This window comes from Rhinopithecus roxellana, chromosome 19, assembly GCF_007565055.1.
Source record: "Rhinopithecus roxellana isolate Shanxi Qingling chromosome 19, ASM756505v1, whole genome shotgun sequence".
Lineage (NCBI taxonomy): Eukaryota > Metazoa > Chordata > Mammalia > Primates > Cercopithecidae > Rhinopithecus > Rhinopithecus roxellana.
Window position 1 is genome coordinate 27568223 of NC_044567.1, and position 19032 is coordinate 27587254.

The following is a 19032-nucleotide window of genomic DNA, read 5'->3' on the forward strand; positions in this document are numbered from 1 at the left end:
GACGGGGTTTCACCGTATTAGCCAGGGTGGTCTCGATCTCCTGACCTTGTGATCCGCCCGTCTCGGCCTCCCAAAGTGCTGGGATTACAGGCTTGAGCCACCGCGCCCGGCCGGTAGTATTCATTTTTACAACGCAAATTGACTTTACAATTTCTGAGTCACAGTAGACTATAACTCTAAGCAAATATATTTCACAAAGCAAACACTATGTTTTTGAAACACTCTAAAAAAATAAAAATAAATAATTTTGACTATAAAATTTGTATAAACATTAGCTACATTAGGGGTTCACAGTTAATTGTTGCAGAAAACCTAAAACACACTTAAATCATGTAACCTTACTAGTAGACAACTTGTATTTTAAAACACAAGTCAGTTTGATTTCTATTAAACATGACAAAACACTAAAAATTATCATCATCTGCCTACGGGATCTATAAGAGCTGCCAGGTATTCAGTATTTAAGCCACTACGTTTATAGGAGTAAGGAATGTATTGGGATAGTAAAAAGATGAGAGAAATCTGGACACAGACATGGAGCTATGATTTACTTCATGTATTTCTTCCTGAGAATGTTGAAGTTACTTTTTTAAATATCAAGACAATTTAAAATGGAACAGGAAAATCTTATGGCAATTTTTTTGGTAAAGTGTAGAATCCCTGGTAATATAAACAATCACTACCCTAATATGTAACTTGCAAACATGAAGTCTTATAAATTGTACTTATTTAAACAAGACACATGCCTATACATTTGAAATGCTGGGTAAATGTGCCCAAAAAAGTAAGTGAATTTTGCAAAAACAAGATGATACGTTTTATGATATGGTATTCTGAAATCGCTTCCCTAAATGAAGTCTAAATGAGTGAATAAGCCAGCAGAAAAACTTCATGACAGATCAGTAGTGATGCAAAAACCTTACTAGATTACAATAACCAAAAAAATCAACTTGTTTAGATAAATGAGGGCATTTTACATAAGCCTGTTCTAAATATAATGTAATATTATGGTTGGTATTAAAATTCCAATTTTTAATTGTAGTTTTCATAATTAAAAAACTATATTAGTTATTGTGATTATTTTAATTCCGACATCCTAAATTGATTTACTTTGCTTCTACTACAATTAGCACTATGAATTTTATAACAGGTAAACTATAACCTACAGCAAAGTGAATTTAACAGTGTATTTTTAAAATGTGCTATCTTTAACAATTTTGATCATGAATGAAAGGATACAAACTTCATAATACTCAGAACATGATTGGCCCATTAAAAAAACAAAACTCTGCCATCCTTACTGCCATGGTTACCTACCATGAAAGGTGTATAAGTAAGATGAAAACAGATCTGCTCAAAAAGTTTCTCAAGACTAGAATTTAAGATCACCCAAGCATATCTGGAAGAGGTTAATTTAGCAAAATAAAGTACTTCATAAAATGTACTGACTACTGTATACATTACTAAGTTGCTCTTCAAAAACATGGTCTGGGCCTGAGGTGAGGCAAACTCAGGTTTACGGCAATTCACGGATGACAGATTCATAATAGACCCTCAAAGATAGCTAATGGTATTTTGGGGGAAACATTCTGATCTTTCAGAGATTAATGTCATGAAAGAGCACAAAGCCTACAAACGAGCCATTTGTCAGAAAAACACCAGGCTAGATGCCCATTGGGTCAGCCTACCTGTGGGTCATGAAGGGTTAGGCTGGTCAACAGCAGAGAACAAGCACCCTCTAATGGGAACCATGAAACTGGCCCTTCAGTAAGTTTGTGGCAATTGAGGGGCAAATAAAACAATGAAACAAAGCTTTCAGTTATCCAAAAGTAGTTCCCTAGTGCTTTTCATGCTCTCCTTCTTTTTTCAATACAATGAGGAATATTTGTGAAGAATAAGAATGTCTAGATATCTGTCAGGAGAATTAAATTAGAATTTTAATTACTTAACAGACTAAATTTCTATCTGATTGTGACTAGCAGAATTTATGTGATCAATTTAACTTATTAAATAAAGTTACAGAATGTAAACACTAAACACAGGTATCATACCACAAGGTAAATAATAAATAATTTAAAAATATCTCTCATTTTAAAATAAATATGATATAAACATTTTAGCAAAGATTGCTGTCCACTTACCTCCCTAAGGGGAAATTCTGTTAAAAGACTACTGTATTTCAAAATGCTACTAGACCACTGAAGTTTTAAAACTTATCAGTCGGCCTTGAGCTTTTCCTAAGCAATTAATCTCACCATTAAGTTTCCTTTAAGCACAATTTTTGAAGTGTTGACACTGTCTTTTAATAAAAAGAGAGGTTGATAAACTGTTCAGCTCAGAACCTATAACTTAAAATCCAAAGTGCTCTGAATCTTATTTCTTACCAATTCACTTATCTGCTTCTCTTTTGGCTACACTGGTGTCATAAAAAAGATCCTGAATTTCAGCTCAAATGGTTACCTACAGAGTTAAACAACATTTACGTGTCTGAATAAGTTCCTAAAATAAAAATTATAATACAAGTTTTAAGTATGATCGTTTTTTACTATTCTCCTTTTGGGGGTTCCTAGAAATCAATACATACACTTGGTTTGGGTTGCAGAAAATTTTAAGAGGCATGCTGCAGGAGGATGCCCACAATTAACCATGGTGGTTTGACAGTAATCATTTCCTTTCAAAAAAGCAGGTTAATTTTTAAAACGCTATGCTGTCACCATATTAAAAATAAAGATGGAAATGATCTTTCCACCCACACCTTGTTGGAGATATAATGTGTCCATCCATTGTGCGTCCATCATATGCATGGTTCAAAAATAAGAAATGAGACAGCACATACTTCAGAGCGAGTCCCACTCTCAAAACAATCATAATAAATTTTCACTCTCATGTAAGTTTTTGTGACTTTTCGTAAGTTAATATTATTCATTTGAAGTACTTTGCTGAAAAAAGAACAAACGTTTGTAAATAACTGAAGGCTGGCTGGTTTGGGGATGCTATTTACAAAAATGTATACCCATAATACTACTAGTGAAATTAAGACTGAATAGCTGATAGAGAATTTCTATTAATACTTTTGGATGAACATACATCTACTTGCGTGAGGATTCTATGCAAAGTTTTCACTCCCTCATCCATCTATTCAGTCTCCTTTATATCTTCTTGATCCGAAGTACTAGAGATGTCATCATCTGTTTGTTCTCCAGAGAAATATAACATCATTGCATGTGTCTTGTGAGTTATGGTGACAGTGCAAGGCCCTTGGGCCCAAGGCTCCCCATCCACCTGCATTGGCATCATGGAGCACTTCAAAATCAGCTGATATTAGGGAACAAATAACGTTTAAAAGTCAGTCCCGCAAAATTTAGAAGGGTCTTCCTTAATAACACCATCCACAATCCCTTAACCCTTATGTATTTCATTTTTAGAAAATATTAATCTGAATATGTTTTTATTCATTGATTAAGGAATTCTTTTTTCAAGTGAATGTTTTATCTTATGGAGCTTGAGCCATGTTTGTGTTTCTTCCTCATCCCACTCTAGCCCCTGGTGTACAGTGACCAGCTGCATGAGCCATAAACCACTGTTTAAAGAAAGGTATAGCATGTATACTTTACATATCAACAGCTTAGAAGTGGATTGGGACAAATTAGCCTGTTACAGCCATATTTCACCTACCCTCACTGTATGTGCCTGTCCTATTCGAAAAGGATTCGCCAGTTTTACTTGAATCTGAGCACAGTGGAAAGACCCATATACTCCAACGACTTCCAGTAGACCATCGTCATGCCTAAAATTGGAAAAAGAAAATATGGATTATATGATGCAATAAAACAAAATCAGTTATGCTAGAGCAATTACTTTTTAACACAGTTGGACCATCAACTTTAAAAATATAACTAATGAGATATACAAAAAAGAAAATTTAAGGAAAAATGTTAGTCTATAAACAAGAGATTGCTTTAAATAAAATAGTGACATAAAAAAGCAGACCACAAATGTACATACCTGGCTAGAGGGTAAGTCTCGTCTCCCATCCCTTCCCATAGTCTGCAGCCACCGCCCCAGTAACCAATGTTCAGAACTATAATACCTTCCAAGCTGGGCAGTGCTACTCGCTCACCATCCAATTCTAGCTTTAAAGAAATACAAATAGATAGTGACTACAGGGTACGATTTCCATACACATCCATTTAGAATTCACATCTATTTTCATAAATGTGCTTATATGTGAGAGACGCACATGCAGAAGATGCTCCCTACCTCTCACTCAGGGCCTCTCATCTGGCCTTTTCTATCTCTTCAGTGGAACTGCTTGCAACATCATCAATAATGTCCTTCTTGTTGAGCCCTGTGATTTTTTTCAGGCCTTATCTAAATTGCTGTTTCAGTAGCACCTGACACTTGCTGACCCCCTTTCTCTTTTCCTAAAATCTTCTTTCCCTTTGTTTCCTGGGAACCACAGACTCTACTTCCCTGGATGTTCCTTTTCAGGAAAGTAAACTGGGCCAGATCTATCTATCCACTGCCTACAAAACATGTCCATGAACTGGCACCAAAAACTCCTATGTAAAAAATTAAAGAAGCAATTTTTCTGCAATCTGCTCCCTGTTCCCCAATGTACTTACCAGGAAAGAGTAACAATCTTCCCCTCCTCCTTCTCTTAGCTAACTCTTACTTACTCTTTCCTAGTAAGTAGGTTAACTCACCCCCAATCCAGCTGTTTATGCCAGGAACCTGGCAGTTATCTTTGATTTCTTTGACTTTTTACCCTCCACATCCCCTTAATCACTAAAAACAGTTGATGCTATTTCTATGTCTTTCTCTCTCTGCACCATTTCTTCCCTAAAATGTTCCTATCTAGCCTATCTGCCTCTAGCTTTACTTTCTTATGCATCCCTCGCAGAGCAATTGGATCGACACTTTAAAAATGCAAGTATGTCATCCTCTAATTACAACCCTTCAATGGCTTCACTTCAACCCTGCAATGCCCATGATGAAATCCAAGCTCCAATACCAGGCAAATATGACACTCTGTGATTTGACTTCTGTCCATCTCTCTAGCCTCAGCTCTTGTCACTTTCCTTCCTGAAAGCTATGCTCCAGCCTGAACTCACTCAAATATGCCATGTGCGCCTCTGGGTCTTTTGCACATGCTGTTTTTAGCCTACAGCAATCTTACCCTCCTCCTTCTCTTAGCTAACTCTTACTTATTTTCAGATTCCATCTTGTCACTTCTTCCAGAAAGACTGCCACTTTCCCTAGTCTCTGTAGCTCCTAGGTTACGTATTGCAGTTATTTATTCCTGTAAGACCACATGCTTTTCTTACATAACTTCTCATACTGCATTGCAATGTGTTAAATATCTTTTTGGTTTTTTCTTGGAGACAGGGTCTCAATCTGTCACCCAGGCTGGAGTGCAGTGGTACAATCACGGCTTACTGTAGCCTCCGCCTGCTGGGTTCAAGTGATCCTTCTGCCTCAGCCTCCTGATCAGCTAGGACCACAGGTACATGCCACTATGCTCAGCTATTTTTATTTTTTGTAAAAGTGGAGTATCACTATGTTGCCCAGGCTAGTCTCCTTGCCTCAAGCAATCCTCCCACCTTGGCCTCTCAAAGTGCTGGGATTACAGGCATGAGCCACTGTGCCCAGACTGGTTTAAATACCTTTCTTCACTCTAGACTGTAAATGTAGAGCAAGGGATTTATCACTGTACCTCCAGTATCGAGGACAATGACTATTTTGTAGGTATGTAAATACTAAATACAGTTTATTTTATTTCTGTATAATTAAAATTTGTATTTTTATATAAATAAAATGTCAGACAATAAAATAAAGGTCTTTATTTTATGTGCTTGTATGCTTTACTCTACCAATACTATCAAAGCCAAGAAAAATAAAATATGATAAAGTAACATAACACTCTTTTTTTTTTTTTTTGAGATGGAGTCTCGCTCTGTCACCAAGGCTGGAGTGCAGTGGCGCGATCTCTGCTCACTGCAAGCTCTGCCTCCTGGGTTCACGCCATTCTCCTGCCTCAGCCTCCAGAGTAGCTGGGACTACAGGCGCCCACCACCACGCCCGGCTAATTTTTGTTTGTATTTTTAGTACAGATGGGGTTTCACTATGTTAGCCAAGATGGTTTCGATCTCCTGACCTTGTGATCCGCCTGCCTTGGCCTCCCAAAGTGCTGGGATTACAGGTGCAAGCCACTGCGCCCGGCTGTAACACTCTTTTTAACAGAAAATGTTGTTCTTGCTTCTACGTCAAGGCTGCCTAGAGACTTTGAGCTAAACATTATGCCTAACGGCAACATGTTTCCTTGACTAATGTATAACCAGCCTCCTTACTCCCTGCTCATTGTCTCCTTTCCCAAGCTGTTTATGATCTCTTTTTATTTATTTTATCAGTTCTAGATTGCTCTGAATTAATGTCTTTGTTGTTGCTATTAACCATTACAGATTCTTTTTGGAATCAAGCAAGGAATATATATAAGACTGCCATATCATAATGTCAGAGATGCTCTCTCAATAAGCAATCATTAATATTCTATTTTTACTATTTACACATTTTCGTTTTGGTATGTAAGAGAGATACCCCACAGAAGTAATCTGAATTAAACTTTCCATTTAAACTTCCTCTGTGCCTTTATGTTGAGTCAGGCACTGTATTAGATAACTGTAAATTATTTATCATGTATGAATGGAGGCCATTCATCCTAATAAACAGATTCTGGATTTACATAAATCTGGGTTCACATCTTGATTACATGTGTATTTAGGCATTAAATGAGAGAATTTGGGCAAATTACTTCATTCAAAATAGTTTTCTTTTCTGTATAATGTAAATATATAATACATGCCTTATAGAATTGTGGAGAGAATTTAGAGGGACAATGTGTATAAAGCATGTAGCAAAGTGCCTGGCACACAAATAAATACTCTATGTATGCTGACAAAATATATTAACAGAAAGTTTAGCATTTCTGTTTAAAACGTCTTCATAATCCAGAGATGACCTAAAACTTTAAAAAATAAAAAGTGTTAATAGCTTACCTCAACTTTTTTATTCAAATCTTTACATTCTTGCACTAAACAATCTTTGGTTCCATAGAATAAGTAAACCGCCTATGAAAAATGGACAGAAAACATAATATTAAAACAGTCTAACCCCGTAAACATTAAGAAAAAATACACTGTATCAAAGTTCCCTTCAAGAATGTAGAAGCGCACTTTCCTTATGGAAGACTAGATGCTGATGAAAAGAAGGGCAACCACAAGGGATACTTTTGGTGTGCACCCTCTGGCCCTATCCAACACCTCCATTCTAGTAATTTCAAAGGGTAAAATTGGAATCCACTAGGAGCAGCAATGGAAATCTATAATTAAAACACAATGTAAAAATGCCTTTAATATATTACAGATACTTTTGGCATCATTTGTTATTTTACGTTTTATTCTCTTAAGCTATTAATAATTTAAAAGTTCTAGGTGAACTGTGGTTACTCATCCTTCTTTTTTGGAAGATGACAAAATACAGGCCATTTCATTTAAGTTTAATTAGCCTCTTTCTCAGGGGAAATGTGGGATAGAAGTGAATTTTTTTCTTTTCTTTTTTTTTTGAGATGGAGTCTTGCTCTGTCACCAGGCTGGAGTGCAGTTGTGCGATCTTGGTCCACTGCAACCTCTGCCTCCCAAGTTCAAGCGATTCTCCTGCCTCAGTCTCCCAAAGAGCTGGGACTACAGGCGTGCACCACCACATTTGGCTAATTTTTGTATTTTTAGTAGAGACGGGGTTTCACCATGTTGGCCAGGATGGTCTTGATCTCCTGACCTCGTGATCTGCCCACCTTGGACTCTCAAAGTGCTGGGATTACAGGCGTGAGCCACCATGCCCAACCTACAAGTGATTTGTTTCTAAATGGTGTTTTCTCCCAATTTATCAAAAAAGTTGTATTTTATAAAGAAAAATATTCGAGTTAGAAAATTCCACTTTTTCCTAGTACCTCAGATTACTTAAGAATAGTAATGCATATTAATCTAATAAACATTTTCTAATCACTTTCGAATACAGAAAGGTTGATGTAAGGACTGAGATAATTATCAATTGTATAAATAGTAATACATATTACCTTAGTAACTATATTAATAAAAGGGAACTATTTCAAAACTTGAAATATTTGTAAAACAGAACCAGGAATACAATTGCTTTGCATTTATTTTTGATATCCTGTTGGTCAATCACCAAACGTTATTTAAAAAATTCCTAAGCAAAACTCCATCAAAGGAATCAACTGTACTAGAAACCAGATATGACCTTAGTTCAAAGCTGCGGCAAATAAGCTGCTCTTTTCTTTATCTCATCTGCCTTCTGGAGGTTTTTCAAACCAATGAAATCTACTGTTCCATCAATGACCTCACCAAAAATTTAGTCTGCCTAAAATTTCCTGCCAATTTTAGCTGCCGTTTAAGATAAACTATCATATATTCCATTTAGTTGCCATCTAAGCAAAATATGCTATAAAACACCCCAATTTAAAAAAACTTTTAAAAAATTTAAAAAATTGTTAATTAAAAAATTGAATTTAAAAAAATTGTTAGAATTATGTTATACTTTGATAGAGTTGTTTTGTTTTGTTTTTTGAGATAGAGCTTCATTCTATTGCCCAGGCTGGAGTGCAGTGGTATGATCTCAGTTCACTGCAACCTTTGCCTCCTGGTTTCAAGAGATTCTCCTACCTCAGCCTCCCGAGTGGCTGGGATTACAGACACCTGCCACCACGCCCAGCTAAATTTGTATTTTTAATAGAGACAGGGTTTTATCACGTTGGCCAGGCAGGTCTTGAACTCCTGACCTCAAGTGATCTACCTGCCTCCGCCTCCCAAAGTGCTAAGATTACAGGCGTGAGCCACTGTGCCCGGCCTGCTAAAGTACATTTAAATATCCAATTTAAAAAAAAGATCTAATTTGACAATCCTACACAAAACAGAGCAGTTAGTTAGTTAACTAAAAAGTTAGTTAAATCTGAATCTAGGAGTGCTAAATATAATTGAACTATTGATTTTTACTGTACCTTCGGTGATAAGCAGGAAATGTTATTTTATCCAACACACCTTATTAAGAATTCTGCTAGAAAACAGAGATGGTGCCTTCTCACGATGAGCATGAAAATTGAGAGCCATGAGAGCATCAGGTCCAACAGAAAAATAGTTGTTCATTGTGAATTCCTGTGGGAAAGGGTAAGAATAAGCAACAGACTATGATTCCACCTAAGCCTGAATCATAATTAAATGTCAATCTTAGTCTTTGTGTTCTTTTGAAAAGGGAGATGCTTTCTGCATTTACTTTTCACATGGCTATTTTATACTGTCCGGTGACGTTACCAGAAATAAAGCTTTCATTTAAGGCTGATAACTACAGATGTGAATCTCATCTTCCATTTCTGTTTTATATGCTACACCTCAGACCTTACCATCTAGAATGGCTCTACTTGATGCTTCCAGGCTTTTCATGCCTGTGTTCCCATTACATTTGCTCTTTACATTTATCATAGCCTCCAAGCTCTCAGCTTCTATTAGTCCCAACCCAGGCTACTGGTCTCACCTTAATTTATCTTACTTCCCAACGTGGCCTGGATTCCAAAGTCAATCATTTCAATAACTGTACTCAACACCATCCTTCGTTCCAACACTCTCTTGACCTCTTCTCAATTTAGCTTTGTTTTTTTTGAGACAGAGTCTCGGACTGTCGCCGGGCTGGAACGCAGTGGCGCGACCTCAGCTCTCTGCAACCTCTGCCTCCCGGGTTCAAGCAATTCTCCTGCCTCAGCCTCCCAAGTAGCTGGAATTACAGGTGCCCGCCACCATGCCCGGCTAATTTTTTTGCATTTTTAGTAGAGATGGGGTTTCACCATGTTGGCCAGCTGGTCTCAAGCTCCTGACCTCATGATTCGCCCACCTCAGCCTCCCATAGTGCTGGGATTACAGGTGTGAGCCACCGCGCCCGGCCAGCCTTACTTGTTAATCATCTCTAAATCAAACTGTTTTCTCTGCTCTATTTCCAGGTTTCTGGACATTAATGGTAAGAATCTTATAATTATGATCCTGTTACAAAGTTATTTCTAAGGATGGCTAGACACAATCGCTAATAGGACACAGTAACCCTTTCGATGACCCCTTTCTTGTATTCCCTAGTGGTTTATTTCAAAATCTACAACTCTCTTCAAGTCCCTGATAACTAGCTCCCTTGCCTTTGTTATGTTCAGATGATCTTGATTCTTGCCTCACTGAAAAAAATGAGATCCTCAGGTACGAAAGGTATGAATTCTCAAACTCTCTTTCTGCCATCTAAACATTCTGACTTTACTCAAGTGTACCTTTCTCCTCCAAATCAAAGATGCTCTTCCTCCTTTTGATGGTTAAGTCTAAATTTGGTCGTTTGTTCTTTTTATCCTTTTCCCATTCATCTCTTATGGAACTAAATGTCTGTCCCTTCACTGCCAAAATATAATTTTCAATCCTAGTTGTTCTTTTAAACAAAACCCATAAACATCTTATTTTAAATAAAATACGTCAATGTACATTAATGTGCCTTTATTTTTTAACTGAATTTTTTTTTCTAGTTTTCTAGGCGTCCTTTATTCAGAAACTAAGAGTGGGGTAATATAAGCTTCATGAGGGCAAGGCCTTCATCACTGAAACTCCAGCACCTAGGACAGTGCCTGGCACCAGATGGGCACAAAATACTTGCCTGAATGTATAGATAAATGAAGTTCCTTCTTGTATTTGATTGTTTGGATGTTCTTCTATAGAGGTAAGCAGACCCTACTTGATTGTAGTGTATTTATTTTTGACAGCAAATGGCTGAAAAACATGTCTTTTTATTTGAATCATCTAACTGGTGTGACACTTTGTCCATCTTTCTTTGGAGGAATGATCTCTGATAAATATTTCTAAATACTCAGCTCTGCTTTATTACTGAATAGTAATACATCCTGGTATGAATGAGAAATACATCTTTTTTTTTTTTTGCATATCCATCACCTCAAATATTTATCATTTATTTGTGGTGAGAACATTTAAAATCCTCTCTTTTAGGCTCACACTTATAATCCCAGCACTCGGGGAGGCTGGGGTGGGTGGACTCCTTGAGCTCACAAGTTTGAGACCAGCCCAGGCAACGCAGACAAATCTTGTCTCTATTGAAAATAATAAAAATAAAATTGGCCGGGTGTGGTGGCATGTGCCTGTAGTCCCAGTTACTAATGAGGCTAAGATGGGAAGATCACTTGAGCCCAAAAGGTCTAAGCTGCAGTGAGCTGTGATCACGCCACTGCACTCTAACTTGGTCAATGGAGTGAGACCGTCTCAAAAAACCCCAAAAAACCAAAAAAAACAAAAAACCTCTCTTTTAGCAATTTGAAAATATACATTAACTATAGTCACCAAGCTGTGCAACAGCAGAACTTATTCTTCCTATCTAACTAAAACTTTTTACCTGTTAACCAATGTCTCCCCTTTCTCCATCTACTCTCCTACCCTCTACAGCCTCTGGTAACCATCACTCTACTCTCGACTTTGAGTTTGATTTTTCAGATTCCACATATAAGTGACATCATACAATATTTGTCTTTCTGGGCCTCGTTTATTTATTTAACATAATGTCCCCTAGGTTCAGCTATGTTGCCGAGAATGACAGATTTTCCTTTTCTTTTTTTTTAAAGTCTGAATAGTTTTCCATTGTGTATATATGGCATATTTAAAAAAACCATTCATTCACTGATAGGCACTTAGGTTATTTCTGCATCTTGGCTATTGTACATAACGCTGCAATGAACATGGCAGCATGGACATCTGTTTGATATACTGATTTCAATTCCTTTGGGTATGTATCTATAAATGGGATTGCTGGAACAAATGGTAATTCTAGTTTTAGTTTTTTGAGAAACCTCCATATTGTTTCCCAAAATGGTTGTACAAATTTGCAATACCAATAGTGTACAAGGATTCTCTCTTCTCCACATCCTTGCCAACATTTGTTATTACTGACCAATGAGATAGGAAAGCCCAAAATAAATACACATATCGATGGCCAATTGATTTCTGACAAATGTGCCGAGAACATACAATAGGGAAAGGAGAGTCTCATCAATAAATGGTACTGGGAAAGCTGGATATCCACATGCAGAACAATGAAAATCAACCCTTATCTTGCCCATTATAAAGAATCAACTCAAAATGGATTAAAGACTTAAATGTACAACCTGAAACTATAAAAGTACTAAAAGAAAATGTAAGAAAAAAGCTTCATGACATTGGCCCGGGCAGTCATTTGGTTTGATATGACCTCAAAAGCACAGGCAATAAAAGTAAACATAGACAAAAGGGATTGCATCACACTAAAAAGATTCTACACAGCAAAGGAAAACAAGAGTGAAGAGGCAACCCACAGCTTGGGAGAAAATATCTGTAAATCATACACTCGATTAGGAACTAATCTCCAAAATGTAGAAGGAACTCAATCTACTCAGTAACAACCAATAATCTTATTAAAAAATGGGCAAAAGGACTTGAAGAGACATTTCTCAAAATACATAAAAATGGCCAACAGATACAGGTTCAGCATCCCTAATACAAACATCTGAAATCTGAAATGTCCCCAAATCTGAAACTTTTTGAACACTGACGTGACACTCAGAGGAAATGCTCATGGGAGCATTTTGGATTTCAGCTTTTCAGATTAGAAATGCTCAACGGGTACATATTCTGCACATATTCCAAAATCCAAAAAAAAACAGAAATCTGAAATACTTCTGGTCACAACCTTTTTTTGGATAAGGGATATTCAACCTGCATATGGAAAAATGCTGAACATTTCTAATCATCAGAGAATTGCAAATGGAAACCACAATGAGCTATCACCTCGTACCTATTAGATTGGCTTCTATCAAAAAGAGAAACATCTTTAATGTTGGCATTTCAGGCACTATGATAACTGACAAATACTTCTGAGCACAGGAACCATTTTAAAGGATCTCCAATACTTTCTCTCTTTTTTTATGTTTTTTTTTTTTTTAATAAATCAAAGCAATCCACTTTAATAAGCTATATAGTTCTACAAGGCTTCAAAGGAAACACTGCAGTTTTCTGTCTACTCCTCATTTATAATTCCTGTTCCCACAGCTCTTTCCATAGTTCTTTCTTCTGGTATTTCTCTCTATATTTCTAAATAACATAATCAGATTATTTCTTGATTTTGTGTTTTTTTTTTTTTTTTTTCTGAGACGGAGTCTTACTCTGCTGCCCAGGCTGGAGTAGAGTGGCGCGATCTTGGCTCGTTGCACCCTCTGCCTCCCGGGTTCAAGCAGTTCTCCTGCCTCAGCCTCCCGAGTAGCTGGGATTACAGGCACCCATGACCACGCCCGGCTAATTTTTGTATTTTTAGTAAAGACGGGGTTTCACCATGTTGGCCAGACTGGTCTCAAACTCCTGACCTCATGATCTGCCCGCCTCAGTCTCCCAGAGTGCTGCGATTACAGGCATGAGCCACCGCACCTGGCCAATTCGTGATTTTAAAATTTTAAATATTACTTATTCTTTTTCTCTTTTTTTAAGAGATGGGGTCTCATCTGCACTCTGTCACCCAGGCTGGAGTGCAGTGGCATGATGATAGCTCACTGCAGCCTTGAACTCTTGGACTCAAGCAATCTTCTGGCTTCAGCCTCCTGAGTTGTTGGGACTACAGGCGTGTGCCCCCATGTCCAGTTCCTTTGCTTTTTGTTGTATTTTCTGAGTGGTGTCTTTAATTGTACTTTCCAATCTGATACTGAATTTTAGTTTGTCAGAGTCTTTTTTGAGGTGTGTGTTTCTGAATGTTCCTTTTATAGAACCCTGTTCTATAAATATTTTCATTTTTCTCTGAGAACATTAGTCCCACTCCCTGACTTCCTTCAGCTTCCTGGACTGTGTTTCCTACAATTCTTCTTATTTGGGGCTCTCTCATGATAGAGGCTTTCCTTAAATGCCTGCTTGTGCCTCCAATCCTTGGCTGTGTATGTTCATGTTTTAAGAGTAAGGCATAAAAGGCAAGGCAAACTGTGAACTTTGCATCCAAAAGCAGGTCTTGCTAGGGTATAAGCTTCATTATAGGACTACAGTGCAAAAATCCGGTCCTTTTGCTAGGAGACACCCAAATATTGGTACCTGTTAATTTTTTCCTTGGGCAAGTTAGCTTCCCAGAGAGAAATACTCTCTGCCACTATTCTTGAAGTTGAGTGGATGAAAAGGGCCAGTGATCTCACTTTGCACTAAATCTGTTTTCAGTATGGCGTTAGCTGGCTAGAGTCTCTCTAGTTTAATCTTTCCAGAGTAAACCTCCAATCTACTACCTGAGTTAAGGAGGGTAGTAAATGACCACGTGAAGCTGGGGAAAGGGGACAAACAGCTTCTTTGGCTCACTCCTTCTATTTTCAGACCCACTCTATACTACTGCTCTCTGAGTGATGTAGTGACTTGAATTCCTAAGCCTTTGCTTGGTTCTGCTCAATAAACTGGTTTCTTTCTTCATTTTCTGCAGTGTAGGCACTTTTGAGCTTTTTTCAATTATGCGAACCTTCCTAGTTTTGGCTTCTGAAGACTGCTGTGACCTCTTTCTCCTTAAGGTTTTGTGCCTTCTCAAAGATCTATACAAGATCTGTATCCCCATTTTAGAGGGATTTTTGTGGCAATGAGCCAGAGAAGCAAAGAAACATGCATGAGTTCCCCAAATGCTCTTCTTTAAAGACTGCTTTAATTTTGCTATTTATCACCCACCTACTGTAATCCTCTTTCTCTGTTTTCTCCTTATTTACTCACTACACTCTTTAGTTTCCCTTAGTGGCCTCTCTTAATCTGTGTCACCTAAATGTATCTATTTTCAAGATGTAGTTTGTGGCTGGACACAGTGGCTCATGCCTGATTCCAATACTTCGGAAGGCTGAGGAGGGAGGACTGCTTGAGCCTAGGAGTTCGAGATCAGCCTGGACAATATAGGGGGACCCTCTCTCTACAAAACAGAAACAAAAACAAAAACCATCTGGGCATGGTGGCACATGCTGGTGGTCCCAGCTACTTGGGAGGCTGAGGTGGGAGGATCGCTTGGTCCCAGAGGTTGAGGCTGTAGTGAGCTGTCATCACAATACCACACTCCAGCTTGAGTGACAGACCGAGACCTTGTCTCCAAAACAAAAGAAAGAAAAAAAAAAAGATGCAGTTCTTGACCCTCTTTTCCCTTCTCACTCCCCATATTCTCAGCATTTAAACAATTATAAGAAATAAAGTTTCAGTTCAAAGGTAGATAACTAGGGGCGTGAATCCCACAACTTGGGCTACTCCCCCACCCCCATCCCAGTTTATTTTACTTTCTAACCCAGTCTAGATTCCTCAATCTGCATCTCTAGCTCTGTCTTTATTCCTGAGCAATAAGCCTAAACTTCCAACTTCTTGTTCAACACTTCAAAGATTTTTAGATTGATACGCTCAATTCTATCTCATTTTCTTCCTACCCAAACCTGAAACTTGGTATTTTTGGTATTTTTCTTATAGTCATTTCCATATATCCAGTTATAAAAACTAGAAATCTAGTAGTAATATGTATTTTCTCTCTTCCCTTTATACTAATCAGTTGTTAAGTACTGATTAATTCTACCTCTAAACTGTCTTTGCATTGTTCCCATCCTGATTCTACCTAGTACAGGCTTCTAAGCTATTTTCACATTATCTCCAGAGTATCTTTTAAAAATACAGATCTGCTCTCTCTGTATTATTTGCTACTTGCTAACCATGCTTTGCACTCTCTGCCTGGAAAGTCCTTCGCTTTTTTAAGGACCAACTCCCATATCACTTCCTCTGAATCTTCTCAGCCACATCAGCTAGGCAGAACAGGTGCACTCCCGTAACACATTTACAGTCCAGCTTGTGAGGTAAGCATATAAGTTTCTGTTCTGCTCCACAGCCAGCTCCCTTGAGATAAGCACCAGGTCTCTGTATCCCACCACAGAGTGCCGTATCTTGTGCAATGAAGCTGAAACTACTTGCAACTGAGGCACTAACAACATACCTTGGGTTTTCTTAAGTTGTAGTATCCTTTATTTGTTACTTGAACTTTCCATCTAAAAAACAGAAGTTAAAAAAAAACGCTTTTTACAATAAACCCTGTACTCTGGATGTTTGGATAAATGAAGGTTTTCTATTAAAATACCATCTAAAAAAGTAACCACATGTATATAAGCATGCAAATTTAGGGATAAGTACTCAGTGTAACTTATTACTTTGGCTCTTACATAATAAAACACCAGTATCTATGTATAAGTACAACGAGTATCGTCTTTCATATTTAAATTACATGGCACATTTCACCTACACAAGTCTTCATTTGTAAACCAAACAATGATGGCTAAATCTCAAGAAATCTACTTTTTGGGGAAATGTAACTTACCGATCTAGTTTAATTCCATCTGCTTCCATTACATTTCGCAAAACCTGTGCAACTGGAATTTCTCCAGCATAACCTGTACCCCAACCCAATGTATTGGATAGATCGTTGCCTGTTCCCAGAGGCAAGACTGCAACTTGTGGAATGTACTTTTCTTGTCCCTAGAATATGGAAGACATGTTTTAGATTTTTCTCTGCAGACTATTTGCTGGGTAATAATACTTTACAAAATTTATTAAGACCAAAACAGTAAGAATACAAATATAACAACTGTATGTTGTTTTGCTAAAGTTTGTGCTAATTGCTTAATCAAAACATCTCATTTTTAACTATTTGGAGCTGGCAATGTCTAACATTTATCTGCATAATAAAAAATATAAAGTAAAAATATTCTGTATTAGGTTGGGCATGGTGGCTCACTCCTGTAATCCCAGCACTTTGGGAGGCCAAGGTGGGAGGATTGCTTGAGCCCAGGAGTTTGACAGCAGCCCAGGCAACATGGTGAAACCCTGTCCCTACAAAAAACACAAAAAGTAGCCAGGCATGGTAGCGCACACGTATAGTCCCAGCAACTTTGTAGGCTGAGGTGGGAGGATGGCTTGAACCTGAGAGATGGAGGTTGCAGTTAGCTGTGTTTGCGCCACTGCACTCCAGCCTGGGTGACAGTGCGAGACTGTATCTCAAACAAACAAACAAACAAAAAACCCATATATATATGCATAGTATATTTATCTCAGAAGTCCTTCTGTAGTAGTTCTTAAAGACTAATACCTTAATTTTCATGTCATCAACTGCATCCAGGACCCACCCTACAGTCCCATCCCCTCCACAAACAAGTACTCGAGCTGAATAATATGGAAGAAGAGTACAGAGTTGTAGGGCTTTGATAGGAGGAGTTTTAGTTACATCAAAAACCTAGAAACAAAAGAAAAATAAAAATTATTTTTATCCAACATTTTCCTTCATCTGTAAGGATGATTTTTCTCTAGATGAGTAGAGATATAATTAAATAACATTACTGGCTACTATGTACTTAACAATATGCCAGGCACTGTGCCAGACTCTTTATATTCATTGTAGCTCATCCCCACACTGACTCTACAAAGCAAGAGTTAGCCTCATCCTATTGGGCTGGAAACTGAGGTGCAGGAAGGTTAAATTCCTTGCCTGTGACTCTCCAGGTAATTAAGTGCTGAAATACAAGGCTAGGCGTGGTAACTCACGCCCATAATCCCAGCACTTTGGAAGGGCAAGGCAGCTGGATCACTTGACGTCAGGAGTTGGAGACCAGCCTGGCCAACAAGGCGAAATCCTGTCTCTATTAAAAAATACAAAAATTAGCCAGTGTGGTGCTGCGTGCTTGTGATCCTAGCTACTTGGGAGGCTGAGGTAGGAAAATCACTTGAACCTGGGAGGCAGAGGTTGTAGTGAGCCAAGATCATGTGCCTGCACTCCAGCTTGGGCGACAGAGCAAGACTCTGTCTCAAAAAAAAAAAAAAAAATCAAAGTTATAGTTTATCTATTACACCACATTGCCTCCTTCCTGTTCACATAAACCACAATGTGCTAAGTTCACCTTTAACTAGTATTTCATATCTTATACTGGCTTAAAAAAAAAAATCACCAGTGCAAGTTAGTACAAATTTCTGGAAAGCAATTTTGCAATACATAGAAAATGACATAAAAATGCAAGTAACTTTGATAATCCATAACTCTGCCAATGACCCTAGAAAAATATTTCGAAAGACAAAAATGCCTAAAAATATGTATAAAAATATTCACTGTGGCATTATTTATAATACAATCATAGAGACAGTATTAGCCTTCAACAGTAGTAGAGTGGATAAATAATGCTATTTCCATTCAATTATTTTAGTCATTAAATATGTAATTATGAGGACAACATTGAAACAAGGAAAAATATTTATACCATTAAAGTTAAAAAAGTCAGAATGCAAATTTGTATCTAGATTATTGTTATAGTACTGTTAACATGTAAAGTAAATGCATAGATAATTAATGGAAAGAACAAGAAAAAAGAAAACTGATGTATTCGTATGGAGAAATTGCAAATGATTTTCTCTGTATTTTTTATAATTTTCTTAAGCTGTGCAATATTGAAAGTGTAAAAAATACAAATTGGAAGGACAAAATCATTGCATTTCTAATTGTTACACAATAGGTTATTTAATTTTCCTTTTTTAAAATTTTTTTTGTTTTTTGGTTAATTTTTCAAAGTAAAGGTTGCTAGTTGTACATTCAATTTTAATGATCCCTTTTATTTTTAAAACTGAGGTATAATTTACATATAAGATTCACCCATTGGAAGTGAACAAGCCAATAATTTTTATTAAGTTCACTGAATTGCACAACCACCACCATCATCCAGTTTAGAACATTTTTGTTGCTTTAATGAGATCCCTCAATGTCCATTCACAGTCACTCTCCATTTCCAGCCCTAGCCTCAGGCAACCAATAATCTATTCTCTACCTCTACAGACTTGCCTTTTCTAGACAAGTCAGATAAACAGAGTCATACAATATAAGGTCCCTTGTATCTGC

The 19032-nt window shown here is 37.5% G+C and overlaps 1 protein-coding gene across 5 annotated transcripts in view; it reads right to left on the reverse strand.

The window, feature by feature from the left end:
* Positions 1 to 1245: 1245 nt before the first annotated feature.
* Positions 1246 to 19032, reverse strand: part of DGKE (diacylglycerol kinase epsilon) — a 30708-nt gene continuing 12921 nt past the window's right edge. For 2 of the 5 annotated variants that reach the window (XM_030923881.1, XM_030923879.1), the window contains exons 5-12: positions 17242 to 17385; positions 16474 to 16631; positions 16096 to 16147; positions 9114 to 9227; positions 7056 to 7127; positions 4006 to 4133; positions 3676 to 3787; positions 1246 to 3315 (exon numbers count right to left, since the gene is read on the reverse strand). In XM_030923881.1, coding sequence (XP_030779741.1) covers positions 3136 to 3315; positions 3676 to 3787; positions 4006 to 4133; positions 7056 to 7127; positions 9114 to 9227; positions 16096 to 16147; positions 16474 to 16631; positions 17242 to 17385 — 960 coding nt within the window. In that variant the 3' untranslated portion in view covers positions 1246 to 3135. Of the gene's footprint in view, positions 3316 to 3675; positions 3788 to 3976; positions 4134 to 7055; positions 7128 to 9113; positions 9228 to 16095; positions 16148 to 16473; positions 16632 to 17241; positions 17386 to 19032 lie in introns of those variants that run through there. The other 3 variants (XM_030923880.1, XR_004055123.1, XM_030923882.1) reach the window with 3 other exon arrangements.